At 35.8% G+C, this 15,106-nt stretch overlaps 1 protein-coding gene across 1 annotated transcript in view; it reads left to right on the forward strand.

Annotated features, from left to right (window-relative positions):
* Positions 1–15,106, forward strand: part of GRIA4 (glutamate ionotropic receptor AMPA type subunit 4) — a 250,640-nt gene that overhangs the window by 149,486 nt on the left and 86,048 nt on the right. The window contains exons 4-5 of the mRNA XM_047754351.1: positions 7,575–7,628; positions 13,353–13,511. Coding sequence (XP_047610307.1) covers positions 7,575–7,628; positions 13,353–13,511 — 213 coding nt within the window. The remainder of the gene's footprint in view (positions 1–7,574; positions 7,629–13,352; positions 13,512–15,106) is intronic.

Here is a 15,106-nt window from a genome sequence, read left to right on the forward strand (position 1 = left end):
CTGTCAGTCATTGTATGAGGGCTACTAAGGAGAATTCCCTGGCACTTCTGACCTAGTCTCCCTGCCACCAAGGACAAAGTAGGCCCTAGAGATAGGCGTCAAGGAAATTTAGGTGCTGGCAGTTAGAAGGTGAGCGAGCATGCCTGAAATAGTAAAAGGAAAAGCATAGGTGAAGCATCAATATTGTCTATTACATTAACTAACAGTACAGACATAGGAATTTAAGAATTTAAGTCTATACGAAATTCAAAGGTCCAAAGAAGGATGCATTAAAATCTTTTACTTGTAGTTAGTAAGCTTCTGCTAGGAACTTCCAGTGAGAGAGAGATCGCTACTTTGAGAAGCAGCGGACAATCATGCTTTACGGACAATCCTCTTCACTCCCTCTCCTCCAAAAAGGAGTCTGTCCTAATTAGAAATTTTATAATTTCTAGCATTTCCAAGTATAGAAAAAAATGCACATGTGTATATACCTCTTTCTCTTAAAATACATGAAGAGAGATTTCATTCCCCATCTTCTTCCTAAATCATTTCTCACACTAAACAGCCTTAGTCCTTTTTGGTTGGCGATTCTTTATTTTCCTCTCCCCATCTGTGCAACATACTGAGGGCCTGCTGTTATCTTACAAAACTGTAGTTGAAGTCTACATCTTGTCTGCAACAGTTCTTTGCCTTATGTTTTACTTTTGAAAGAACTGAAGTACACTTATCATTCTAAAGCTTTTGTTTTAACCTATAATAAAATATTTTGAAGCATCTTAAATATCCACATTCAGGGAACATTTGGGAATTTGGAATGTCTACAGAAAAAAATGATTAGTGACAGTGTTTGCCCTCATTATAATACGTTTCCAACATTTGCCAGGCATCCTGTCCCTATCACCACCAATATATTGCACTGTTTTCTCCAGTCACTGAATTCTCTGGAACATAGTAACAATAATTCCTGGGAGAGGAATTTCCAGGTGACTTATAAGATAAAATTAAAAGGGAAACCAAAATCATTCATACTTGAGTGTGCCATAAAAAGCTGTAATAATAGTTTGAGGTAATATAAGCTCTTATCTAAAAAGACATCTGAGTATGTTATAAATCATTGATATATAAAGGGTTAAAAATCAGTTATGGCTTATAGACAAAATTATCATTCATTCGAGAGTCTCAAATTAATCTTAATATACTAGCATTTGTGACATTTATGTCCTCATTAACTTCTTTATTCATCCATTCAATCAGTATTTATTTAGTATCTATTCTCTCTTTAATTTTTTATTTTTTTAAATTGTTATTTCCCCAATACATTTTTTTTCTACTGTACAGCATGGTGACCCAGTTACACATACATGTATGCATTTTTGTTTTTTGCATATTTTCATGCTCCTTCATAAGTGACTAGACATAGTTCCCAGTGCTCCTTAGCAGGATCTCATTACTAATCCATTCCAAAGGCAATAGTCTGCATCTATTAATCCCAAGCTCCCAATCCACCCTACTCCCTCCTCCTCCCCCTTGGCAACCACAAGTCTGTTCTCCAAGTCCATGAGTTTCTTTTCTGTGGAAAGTTTCCTTTGTATCATATATTAGATTCCAGATAGAAGTGATATATGGTATTTGTCTTTCTCTTTCTGACTTACTTCACTCAGTATGAGAGTTTCTAGTTCCATCCATGTTGCTGCAACTGGCATTGTTTTGTTCTTTTTTGTGGCTGAGTAGTAGTCCATTGTGTATATATACACCACATCTTCCTAATCCAATCATCTGTCAATGGACATTTGGGTTGTTTCCATGTCTTGGCTATTGTGAACAGTGTTGCAGTGAACATGTGGGTGCATGTGTCTTTTTGAAGTAAAGTTTTGTCTAGATATATACCCAAGAGTGGGATTTCTGGGTCATATGGTAGTTCTATGTATAGATTTCTAAGGTACCTCCATACTGTTCTGCATAGTGGTTGTACCAGCTTACATTCCCACCAACAGTGCAGGAGGGTTCCCTTTTCTCCACACCCCCTCCAGCATTTGTTATTTGTGGACTAACTGATGATGGCCATCCTGACTGGTGTGAGGTGGTACCTCGTTGTAGTTTTGATTTGCATTTCTCTAATAATAAGGGGTGTTGAGAATCTTTTCATGTGCTTGTTGGCCATCTGTATATCTTCTTTGGAGAAATGTCTATTCATGTCTTTTGCCCATGCTCCTGGGTTGGAGAAATTAATATTGTAAAAATGGCCCATACTACCCAAAGCAATCTACAAATTCAATGCAATCCCTATCAAATTACCCATGACATTTTTCACAGAACTTGAACAAACAATCCAAAAATTTATAGGGAACCACAAAAGACCCAGATTTGGCAATTCTGAGGAACAAAAACCAAGCAGGAGAAATAACTCTCCCATACTTTAGGCAATATTACAAAGCCACAGTCATCAAGACAGTGTGGTACTGGTACCAAAACAGACATACAGACCAATGGGACAGAATAGAGAACCCAGAAATAAACGCAGACACCTATGGTCAATTAATCTTTGACAAAGGAGGCAAGAACATAAAATGGGAAAAATACAGTCTTTTCAGCAGGTATTGCTGGGAAACCTGGACAGCTGCATGCAAATCAATCAAACTAGAACACACTCTCACACCATGCACAAAAATGAACTCGAAATGGCTGAAAGACTTAAATATAAGACAAGACACCATCAAACTCCTGGAAGAGAACATAGGCAAAACATTCTCTGACATCAACCTTACAAATGCTTTTTCAGGTCAGTCTCCAAAGCAACAGAAATAAAAGCAAAAATAAACCAATGAGACCTAATCAAAATGACAAGGCTTTGCACAGCAAAGGAAACCAAAAAGAAAACAAAAAGACAACTTACAGAATGGGAGAAAATAGTTTCAAGTGTTCTCTCTTTAAAACTACCTTATTCTCCTAACCAAATAATACCACTTCTCCTTAAAACCCATGACATCCCCTTTACCCTGCTTTGCATTTCAGTCATTTCTGTTCGAGTCATATCCCCTATGAGATAATAAACACCCTTTTAACAGCAGCACTGATTTACTTTATAGTTCTTGAATCTCCTTAGCCTAAACTTTAATAATAGAATTAAATTTATTTAAAAGTGGTATCAAGGAGTTCCTGTTGTGGTTCAGCAGGTTAAGAACCTGATATAATGTCTTTTTCTTTCTTTCTTTTTCTCTTTTTAGGGCCACACCCATGGCATATGGAAGTTCCAAGGCTAGAGGACAAATCAAAGCCGTAGCTGTGGGCCTATGCCACAGCCACAGCCACAGCAACGCAGGATCTGAGCCATGTCTGCAACTACACCACAGCTCATGGCAACACCGGATCCTCAGTGCACTGAGCGAGGCCAGGGATTGAACTTGCAGCCTCACAGAATCAAGTTGGGTTCGTTACTGCTGAGCCATGATGAGAATTCCCATGACATAGTGTCTTTGAGGATGTGAGTTCGATTCCTGGCCTTTCTCAGTAGGTTAAGGATCATGATGTTAGTTATAGATGCGGGTTGGATCTGGTATTGCTGTGGCTGTGGTATAGGCTGGCAGCTGCAGCTCCAGTTCAGCCCTTAGCCCAGGAACTTCTATATGCCGCAGGCGCAGCCATGGGAAGAAGAAAAAAGAAAAGAAAAGAAAAAAGAAATAAAACTGGGATCAAGAAGATAAAGTATCCTGGATCCATTTTTCTCTAATTTTAATAAATGAATAAAGATTTAGAACTCACATTCATAAACATCAGTTATGCCATAATTTGTTAATAAAACAACTGCTGTGATCACATCTGGGGTTTACCATATTCATAAACATAAGCCTCATTTTAGAGATTATTCATTTGACCATCTAGTGGTGGATACCTGGCAGAGGGACCATGATCTGGCCTTACACTATAGCCATACTCAGTCAGGGAAGTGGGTGTTCAAAGGCAATGAAGCCTTTGTAACAGTTTGTCTAGCACATTTGTTTTTCCCAGCCAAGAATGGTATTCTCTCTAGCAATACTAGCCAAGTAAATGAGTCTTCAGTTCACTGCTCCTTGAGGCTCTGAGTTTCCAGAATATTGATACATATCAAGCTCTGCAGGGCACTTTCTGCCAGGACTTATGTCATTTTCAGTTGTCTGTGGTTTTGTTAATTCCTCACCTCTTGAATATGTATTAAGCTTTAATTTATTATAATTCTTTGTTAGACAATCTAAAACCGAGAGTGATTTCTTCATGGAGATTCTAGTTCAGAATTTCCACTGGTTCCACATCTTTTTAACATTTACAAACGTTTACACTTTAAAATGAATTTAAAATAAATCAGAGGTTATTGACTATGACCACGCAAAAATTGCAAGCTGAGAATATTGAGAAAGAAGAGGCAGAAGAAGTACGGGGGCTTAAAGGGAGTACGTAGAAGATTTAAATAGCCACACCAGAGAAAAGTTATAGTGAACCAGCAAGAGATAAATAATGGACTGCCAAGTGGCAACAATCCCTGCTGAGGTCAAATAGCGGGAATCTCTAGTAACACTCAATAATAAAGTATATAGTTACATGAGGACCAGTCATCCTTGATAACTATTCTTGCACAAGCTGTATCTGAGATTCCCAGAGAATAAAAGGGCTCCAGCCTGCTCAGCCCATGCTAAATCACTCAGGTTTGCATTACCCGATAACATGACTAATTAAACTGTTTATGTTCCAAACTTTCTCTATACGCCTACCTATTTATTGCTTGTCCTCATCTTTATGATGAGATTGTCAAAGGAAGTTCAGTTTTAGATAAATTATGGGCTACCTAAATCTTGCAATAGAAAACAAATCGAAATGCTATGTAGAACATTATAAATTCATAGTTGAGCTTCCAAGAAAGTAAAGGAACTCTTCAGGGCCAAAAATGAATGATGACTTGCTGGAAGAAATTGTCAGATTGGGTAACCTGATGGGATTTAATGCTCACTCAAGAATGGGAACTTGGAGTTCCCGTCGTGGCACAGGGTTAACGAATCCGACTAGGAACCATAAGGTTGCGGGCCTTGCTCAGTGGGTTAAGGATCCGGCGTTGCCGTGAGCTGTGGTGTGGGTTGCAGACGTGGCTCGGATCCCGCATTGCTGTGGCTCTGGTGTAGGCTGGCGGCTATAGCTCTGATTCGACCCCTAGCCTGGGAACCTCCATATGCCGCAGGAGTGGCCCAAGAAATGGCAAAAAGACAAAAAAAAAAAAAAAGAATGGGAACTTTGGGCTAAGTCAAGGCAATAAGTTAGACCTTAGATCCCACATAAAACCAGACTATGGAAGGACAACACCTCAATAGAAGAGTAGGAGAAAATCTACTATCTATGCAAGGAGTCAACCAAGTGTCTTATAAATGTTTTTTTGTCTTGGCCTGAGCTCAGTGTGGGGAGAAAGATATCTTCTGTGAGAATCTTTGATCACACCCTTCTTTAGGCAGATTGTAGTTTGAATTTAAACCACACCCTGTGATCTGGGAATATAGATGAGAAATTATCATAAAAGTGGCCCTAAGGCTAGTGACACCAACATTGTAGTATCTGTTAGAAGGAAACACAAAATATCCTTGGAGGGATATTTTTTTTCTTTTTTTTTTTTATTTTCCCACTGTACAGCAAGGGGATCAAGTTATCCTTACATATATACATTACAATTACATTTTTCCCCCACCCTTTCTTCTGTTGCAACATGAGTATCTAGACAAAGTTCTCAATGCTATTCAGCAGGATCTCCTTGTAAATCTATTCTAAGTTGTGTCTGATAAGCCCAAGCTCCCCATCCCTCCCACTCCCTCCCCCTCCCCCTCCCATCAGGCAGCCACAAGTCTCTTCTCCAAGTCCATGATTTTCTTTTCTAAGGAGATGTTCATTTGTGCTGGATATTAGATTCCAGTTATGAGTGATATCATATGGTATTTGTCTTTGTCTTTCTGGCTCATTTCACTCAGTATGAGATTCTCTAGTTCCATCCATGTTGCTGCAAATGGCATTATGTCATTCTTTTTTATGGCTGAGTAGTATTCCATTGTGCATATATACCACATCTTCCGAATCCAATCATCTGTCGATGGACATTTGGGTTATTTCCATGTCTTGGCTATTGTGAATAGTGCTGCAATGAACATGCGGGTGCACGTGTCTCTTTTAAGTAGAGTTTTGTCCAGATAGATGCCCAAGAGTGGGATTGTGGGGTCATATGGAAGTTCTATGTATAAATTTCTAAGGTATCTCCAAACTGTTCTCCATAGTGGCTGTACCAGTTTACATTCCCACCAACAGTGTAGGAGGGTTCCCTTTTCCCTTGAAGGGATATTTTACAGGATATTGGCTGAGAACTTCCCAGAATTGTTGAAGTGCAATACTCATAGTCAGGAAGCATAAAATATCCTCAACAAATTAAACAAAAATAAAAACTAAAAGTCCAAACTCATTGTAATGAACCTGTAAATCTTTAACAAAGAGAAGGCCTTAGATGTAATCAAAAAGAAAAGATGAGATGAGTAGAGATTCCTTCTTCCCAATAGCCATGTATGCAAAACCGTTTTCCAGCATTATTCATATGTTCTGGATTTAAAATAAAAGGGTTTTCCTATGTTTCATACACAAGTTACTAATTTACAAAGAATTATTTTTAGAAGATAGTAAAATACTAAAAACAATTCAATTTTTTCTTTAACGATGGAAGTACATGAAAATCTTATTTTCTCATGTTACCTTTGAGGACATTATAGAGGCTATGAATCTGCTCATTAGTAACTATCATTAGATTTTCTTTCATTAAAGGAATTTTAGGTTTTACAAAATAAAAGTTTCAATTTCTAAAACAGAAATAAAATTGTACTCTTTTAAAAATCCTATTAATTTTTCTTAAAATTTCTGAGTATCTAATTTCCTAAACATTCCTAAAATCTTTCATAGGAAAAAAAAATGAATCTAGCAGAGAGAAAAGTCTCTTGATGTTTATTATAGTAAAATATTGCTACATCCATATACAGGTGAGAAGTAACTAAGTATTCCACAGTATAGAGATATCTAAAAACAGAGATTGTGCCTTAGAAAAAGCTTACTTACTTTTCAGGAGGACAATCCAATCTACTCATAGAAAGTCATCTTCATCAGTTGAAGACACCTAACAGTCCATCATGAATTTCTATAAATTATCCATAAATGAAGTACATCTAAATCCTTTGAACCAAAATAATTTTGTTTCTTATGTTATTCCTTTTTAGAAATTTATGTAAACTATTGGTTTGTTTCATAACATTCTCATTCTTTTTAAGGGGATTATAACATAGTAATTTTCTGAACAAAGTAAAGTGAAATGATTGGTGATTGATACAGTGTGATTGAAATTAGGGTTTTGTTTTGTTTACTTCAAGCACTTAATTTTTAATATGGCTTATAAACTTCTTTAAATTAGGATCAACACTTTTACAAAGAAAACTATCATTTTCTTGTCCTCTTTCCACATGGGCTTATGCTAGAATAGTTAAAATTCTGGTTTTTTAAAAGTATAATTGTTCATTAAATTCATTGTCTCATATTTCCTTATATCTTCACAGATTGTGAGTGTTGGAAAGCATGTTAAAGGCTACCATTATATCATTGCCAACTTGGTAAGAGTTCTTTATTTTCTATTTTTCGTAAGAATTGCCCAGAAATTCAAATACACTGTGCCTTAAAATAATGCTCTAATAATTAGACTATGTTACTAAGATTTTCATAACAACATAGGATAATATTTTTATGTGCCAACAAAAAAGTACTCAATGGTCAATCTATGAAAAACATGGAAAATTTTATTTAAGCTTACCTGAGGGTTGTAATGGAGGAGAAGCGGTATATTAGAAACCTCTGAGGACTCCTCTGCCCAGCAGAGTTCGAAACACAAGTTCTTCTGCACAAGTTAAAGGTAAAAGCATAAGGTTTTGAGATAAAGGGTCATACATCAAAGAAACATATTGACAGCTTACATGGTCCAACAAAGCAAGTAATGGGTCATTGTGACCCTTTACAGGATTGAGAAAGGAATGTAATCTTTTAAGGAGTTACCTTGTTGATGCCAGGAAGAAATTGCTTTATTCCGTTGTTGTGGTTCGGCACTCCTGTGTCTTCTAAGAGGATCTAGTTAATGTAGTAATGTATAGTGCAGTTCATAATGCACACTAAAGGGGAGGAGGTACTGGTGCAAATGGCAGAGAAAATTTTTTTTTTTTTTGTCTTTTTGCCATTTCTTGGGCCGCTCCCACGGCATATGGAGGTTCCCAGGCTAGGGGTCTAATCGGAGCTGTAGCCACCAGCCTACGCCAGAGCCACAGCAACGCAGGAGCCGAGCCGAGTCTGCAACCTACACCACAGCTCACGGCAACGCCAGATCGTTAACCCACTGAGCAAGGGCAGGGATCGAACCCGCAACCTCATGGTTCCTAGTCGGATTCGTTAACCACTGCGCCACGACGAGAACTCCGTGGCAGAGAAATTTTTATGTTAAATTTATCTTGTCCTGCCTTAAAAACAATTATATTTCATTAATTGCAATGATCTTTATATTTCTAACTCAGTATATTTCGATGCAGATTAGACCTTCAAAACTAATTCTATTTCTTTTACTATGATATTATTAGGCAAATTAATTAAAAATTTTTAAATTAAAGGAGTTTCCGTCGTGGCTCAGTGGTTAACGAATCTGCCTAGGAACCATGAGGTTTTGGTTTCAATCCCTGGCCTTGCTCAGTGGGTTAAGGATCAGGCATTGCTGTGAGCTGAGGTGTAGGTTGCAGACGCTGCTCAGGTCCTGCATTGCTGTGGCTCTGGCATAGGCTGGCGGCTACATCTCCGATTAGACCCCTAGCCTGGGAATCTCCATGTGCCACAGGAGCAGCCCTAGAAAAGGCAAAAAGACAAAAAAAAAAAATATATATATATATATATATATATATTTAAAATTAAAGATTAAAAATTAAATTCTTTTTGCACTGGGAACTATGTCTAGTCACTTATGATGGAACATGATAATGTGAGAAAAAAGAATGTATACATGTATGTGTAAGTGGGTCACCATGCTATACAGTAGAAAAAAAATTAAATTCTTTAAAAATTGAAGAATAATGGCTTTTTCTCTAAGTGATAATCTATGAATAAAAGTTGTTAATACTTAGGGATTTTACAAGAATGATTAAAAATGATGACCCATGTTTTTTAATTTTATGAAAAACAAGATCAAAGTGGGTGTATATAAGTCTTTTGAATGGGAGTAATTCAGATCTTTCAAATTATGTCAACTTTCCACATATACATACATGGTTATTAAATAAGATACAGGCATTGGTGTAAAATTCTTAAAGATATAAGGCAAGTCTTTTTAGAGTTCTTGGCAAGGCTCAGATATTTTTTGTTAACTTTGCAAGTGTAGGGGGAAAACTAGCTATGCAAAAAGACATTCTTGCTTTATTAGAATATTATCTTCCCTAAGGGCTTGATCACAAAAGTGGTTTAATCCTAGAGAATTTAAGAATGTAATCCTCTTTTTCTCTTTTCCTACCACATATATTTTTGGTGAGGATCTTGTGCTCAAAGCAGGAAAAAAAACAAAGGCAATCTGAATCTCTGCAAAAGAAATTCATGTTTATCCATCCACTCTTTTCATGTGGCAAGTGGGCCATCACACTTTGAGACAGGAGTTTTCAGTCTTTAAAATGATTTATATTTCACTATGAAGTCAAAATATTAAAATACAAAAAAATATTAAAATGCAAAAATAGTCTTATTGTATAACATTTCTTGAACAAAGTATAATTGTTATTTAATATTATCGTGAAAATACTGAGAAATTTTGACTTGTTTTTTCCATTGCTTTAAGTAAAAGGCCTATAGCCTAGATGTTTTCATATATTTTATAAAAAATATAAATCTTGAAGTGAATTGTGTTATTAATCACTATAAGAGAGAGATGTTTACTTATGTGACATATAATGTCACAATGACACTATACAAGGAGACTCCAGCAAATGGTAGGTTTTACTAACATATATTCTTTCCAAATAGTAAAATTCAGGAAAAAAAAAAAGATCCAATATGTTATAGAATGTATGCTATCATGCCAGAATGGAATTTCTGACATTGGCAAACCCATACAAAATAGAAAGAATTAATAGTTATAACACCCTAATAGGTGTAATAGCCTGTGTTAAACAGCCTTAGTAGAGGGCAACATATTTAAGTTATCTATATAATGACTAAGTAACAACATATGAAGTAGAAAAGACTGATTTAGTTGGAGGGATTAAGATGGAGACAGGAAGCTCTTGAACTTCCTTCCTCCTAGAGACACACATACAGAGCAGTTCCACTGAGAGAAATCCAGGAACTAGCTGAATGACTCCTACACATCCGGCAACTGAGAAAACACCCACATGGAAATGGGTGCGAGTTTTTAAAGCTGCCATCAAGAGACAACCCCAAAACACACTTAAGTCTGAAAGCCGATGGGCATGCATCCACAAGACTCACATGCCTGTAGAAAACAAAGAAACCATTCTCAGTAGTCATATAAGCACTCATTGCACCTATCCCTATAGCCTCAGCACAAAAGGAACAGGCAAAAACACTCATCTCCCAGTCTTTCTCTGGAAGGGGATTGACTTTGCGACCTGCTGCCTGAGAGTTCATCTTCAAAGGGTCTGGCTTCATGCATCTAGGACATGGCTGTGATCCTCCCTGGAGCCCGAGGAACTATATCCAATCACTTGTTATGGAACATGATGGTGAAAAAGAACGTATATATGTATAACTGGGTCACATTGCTGTATAGCAGAAATTGATAGAACATTGTAAATCAACTATAAGAAAAATTTTTTGAAGAATGAGAAAGAATGAAGATAACTAAAAGGACTTATGATACACCATCAAACAGATGGAGGAGAGAGAGAACATTTCAGAAAATATGTTCAAAAAATAATGGCTGAAAACTTTCCTAACCTTTTGAAAAAAAAATATACACCCAGATAAAGACCAAAAAATACCAAACTAATCTAAAGAGACACACATTGACACACATTATCAAATTAAAATTGTCAAAAATTAAAGAGAATCTTAAAAGCATCAAGGAAAAATGACCTGTACAAGGCAGCCACTATAAGACTATCAGTGTACTTTTCAACAGAAATTTCACAAGCAAAAAGGGAGTGGGACAATATATTCAAAGAGCTGATAGAAAAAAAAAAAAAAAAACCTGCTAACTAAGAATATTCTACCTGATAAAGTTGTCTTTCAGAATTGAAGGTGAGGTAAGGAGTTTTCCAGCCAAAAAAAAAGCTGAAAAGGTTGATCACCATAAGTGGCTTTACAAGATATGTTAACATTTCAAGCTGAAATAACACAAATTAGTATCATGAAAACATGCAAAAGTATAAAACCCATTGGTAAATGTAAATATATGTAGATAAATTCAGAATTCTCCAATATTGTAATGGTGGTGGGTAAATCATTTCTTTTCTTTTTTTTTTTTTGTCTTTTTGCTATTTCTTGGGCCGCTCCCGCGGCATATGGAGGTTCCCAGGCTAGGGGTCCAATCGGAGCTGTAGCCACCGGCCTACACCACAGCCACAGCAACGTGGGATCTGAGCCGAGTCTGCAACCTACACCACAGCTCACGGCAACACTGGATCATTAACCCACTGAGCAAGGGCAGGGACCGAACCCGCAACCTCCTGGTTCCTAGTCGGATTCGTTAACCACTGCGCCACGACGGGAAATCCCCGGTAAATCATTTCTAAGGTTAGAAGACAAAAGTATTGAAAATAATTAAAACTATAATAATTTCCTAATGGATACACAATATAAAACATATAAATTGTGACATCAAAAAATAAGAAGTGGGAGGGAATGTATAAAATTGTAGAGCTTTTGCATATGTTCATAGTTTAGTTATTAGCTTAAAATGGACTGAATAAGATATAAGCCTCATGGTAATCACAAAGAAAAAACCTATAGTAGAAACATAAAAACATATCCCTATAGTAGAAAGTAATCAACCTGTAGTATAAAGTGATCAAAACATATCACTACTGAAAATCATCCAATCTTCCACAGTAGCAGAAGACAGAAACAATGCAAGAAAGAAAAAAGACATATATATACACACATATGTATGTATATACCAAAAAAAAGACACACATATATATACATACATACATAATAGGCATGACTAGCACCAAGTCTAGTTGGTTTTCAGATTGTCAGCAATTCTGACTCTTTTGTGATTTCATGTAAATTTTAGGATTAATTGTTCTAGTTATATGAAAAATTAATTGGGGTTGCATTAAGTTGATTGTAGATTGCTTTGGGTAGTATGATCATTTTAGCAATACTGATTCTTTTGATCTAAGAGCACAGGATATCATTCTGCTTTTTAATTTTTATTAGAGCATAGTTGATTTACAATGTTGCACCAATTTCTACTGTACCAGTAAAGTGACCTAGTCATACATATATACATATATATATACACATTACTTTTCTTATATTATCTTCCATCATCCTTTTCTTTGAATCATATTCAATGTCCTTTATGAATGTTTTATAGTTTCCACAGTATAGGTCTTTCACCTCCTTGTTGAAATTTATTCCTAGGTATTTTTTAGTGCAATTTTAAAGGGGATTTTCTAACTCTTTTCTGATATTTATTGTTAGTGTAAAGAAATGCAACAGATTTCTGTATATTAATCTTGTGTCCTGCTACCTTGCTGAATTTATCAGTTCTAGTAGTTTTTGTGTGGAGCCTTTAGGGTTTTCTAGATATAATATCATGTCATCTGCACATAAGGACAGTTTTACCCCTTCCTTTCCAATTTGGATAAATTTTATTTCTTTTTCTTGTCTGATTTTTGTAACTAGGACTTTCAATACTATGTCGAATAGAAGTGGTGAGGGTGGGCATCCTTGTCTTGGTCCAGATTAGTGGGAAGGCTTTCAGCTTTTCATCATTGAATATTATGTTGGCTATGGGTTTGTTGTAAATATCTTTTATTATGTTGAGATATATTCCCTTTATATCCACTTTGTTGAGAATTTTTAGCGTAAATGGATGTTGAATTTTATCAGAGCTTTTTTTCCAACAGTTGAGATGATCATGTGGTTTTTGTCCTTTCTTTTGTTCATGTGGTGTCATTTAGATTTTGAATGGCATAATTTAACAGCTAAATTGATGTAATTGGATCTTCCACCTGTTTCTAGCCATCACTGTATTATAAATCTTATTGGTTATTAATTTTTTACCATTGAAGAATCAAAATGTATAATAATGAACTAAACTTAATAAACTGTGATATTGATTTTTATAGGGATTCAAGGATATTTCTCTTGAGAGATTTATACATGGGGGAGCCAATGTTACAGGATTCCAGTTGGTAGATTTTAATACACCAATGGTAACCAAATTAATGGATCGCTGGAAGAAACTAGATCAGAGAGAATATCCAGGATCTGAAACACCTCCAAAGGTATTTGTTTTTATCATATATATATTTTTTTAGTATGTTTTTCAGTTTAAGGTAGAAAGTTACTTATGCAATTCTTCTAATAATAGTTTGTCAGACATAGAGTGACATGGGGCAGAAATATTTTGTCTCTATCCCTGCAGTACACATCCCTTAATAATTTCTAAATTTCTATAGACATTAGCTCAAGTAGTTTACGATTATTACTTTGCCAGTCAACTTCTATGAAGAAATTGTATGCTTTTTAAAGAAATTTTATTAACTAAAAACATCAAATTGTGAACAACTAATGGTAATTATTCCACCCAGAAAAAAAGCTATATTTAGAAGGTTATTTACAATGAGTAGAGAAATTGGTAAATTGGTAAAAAGGTAAAATGTACAAGCTTCTGCAAAATTTCTCTTTCAAATTTTCAATAAAAGGTCATATTGTTTAATCTTCTCTGACAGACATTGCAGTAGTATGTTCTTGGTATCTGCAAAGGAAGCTGGTAAATTTCTGGTCATGAGCATGTTTTTTTTCCCACCTGAAAAGATAGATGACTTCCTTAGATATCATGTAAATAATGGCATAATGTCTCTTCAACTCCAGCTTAGTGGTTTTGAGCTCCTACATAATGAAGCATCATCATTTTAAACAAATTTTACTACTATCTCACTAACAATGTATTCTAGTAAAAAGTTTTCAAGTATCACTTTGAAATTCAAGCCTAGAAAATTATTATCTAAGGGTAGAGAATCTCAGTTCTTCCTTTTCCTAATTATAAAACTTTCTGTACAAGCTATGTCAGTTTCTTCTCCGTAATATAGGAATTTGTTTAGTAATACCATTTTCACCACTCTGTAGAATCATGGAATTTCAAAACAAAATATCCACTAATGTGTCAAGGACCATAATCCAGCCTTCTGATTTTGCAGATTAATATATGCAAGATAGTAAATGGTATGTTAGTTGGCTGTCCCTGATTCAAGGACCAGGTTTGTGTCAAGGACCAAATCATGGGCTCCCTGAGTCTTAGACAAGTGCATTGTCCACTATGTTATACCACTTCTCATGCTTAGATAATACATATGAAAGCTTATTAAAAAGTCAAAAAATTTTCAAGATGCAAACTACCTTCAGGATTAAAAGAACCTTAAGAAGTCATTTAGTCCGCCTTTTGCCTTCAAGCTTGTTCAGAGAACAGTCTCCAAAGCTCATTTATATCAAGTGTGAACACACCAAGAGAAAAATCTGAAGCTTCTTCTGAACTCAGTTCTAATCTGGACAGTTTGCTATACAGCCTGCTCCCCTCATTCTCTCATACATCATACATCAGTGTATGCAGAAACTCCCTTGCCCCTCTCCTCCTCATTATAAACTGTCATATTCCTTCCTCACATCTTTTGTCAGCCATTATGTATCAGCATTTTTTCTGTAAACCATTTCTTTAAGTTCTTGTTACCCTTAAAAGTTTTGGTAGCTAGAATTGTTCGAATTTCTGGGTAGTATTTTGTAGCTCCTTGTGACTGTTTTTCATTTCAGTGACAATATGTAATAATATGTGTCCACTGTGGTCCTCCTGTCTGGACACACTGGTCCTTCCTTATCTTTTCTT

The sequence above is a fragment of the Phacochoerus africanus genome, chromosome 11 (genome assembly GCF_016906955.1).
Source record: "Phacochoerus africanus isolate WHEZ1 chromosome 11, ROS_Pafr_v1, whole genome shotgun sequence".
NCBI lineage: Eukaryota > Metazoa > Chordata > Mammalia > Artiodactyla > Suidae > Phacochoerus > Phacochoerus africanus.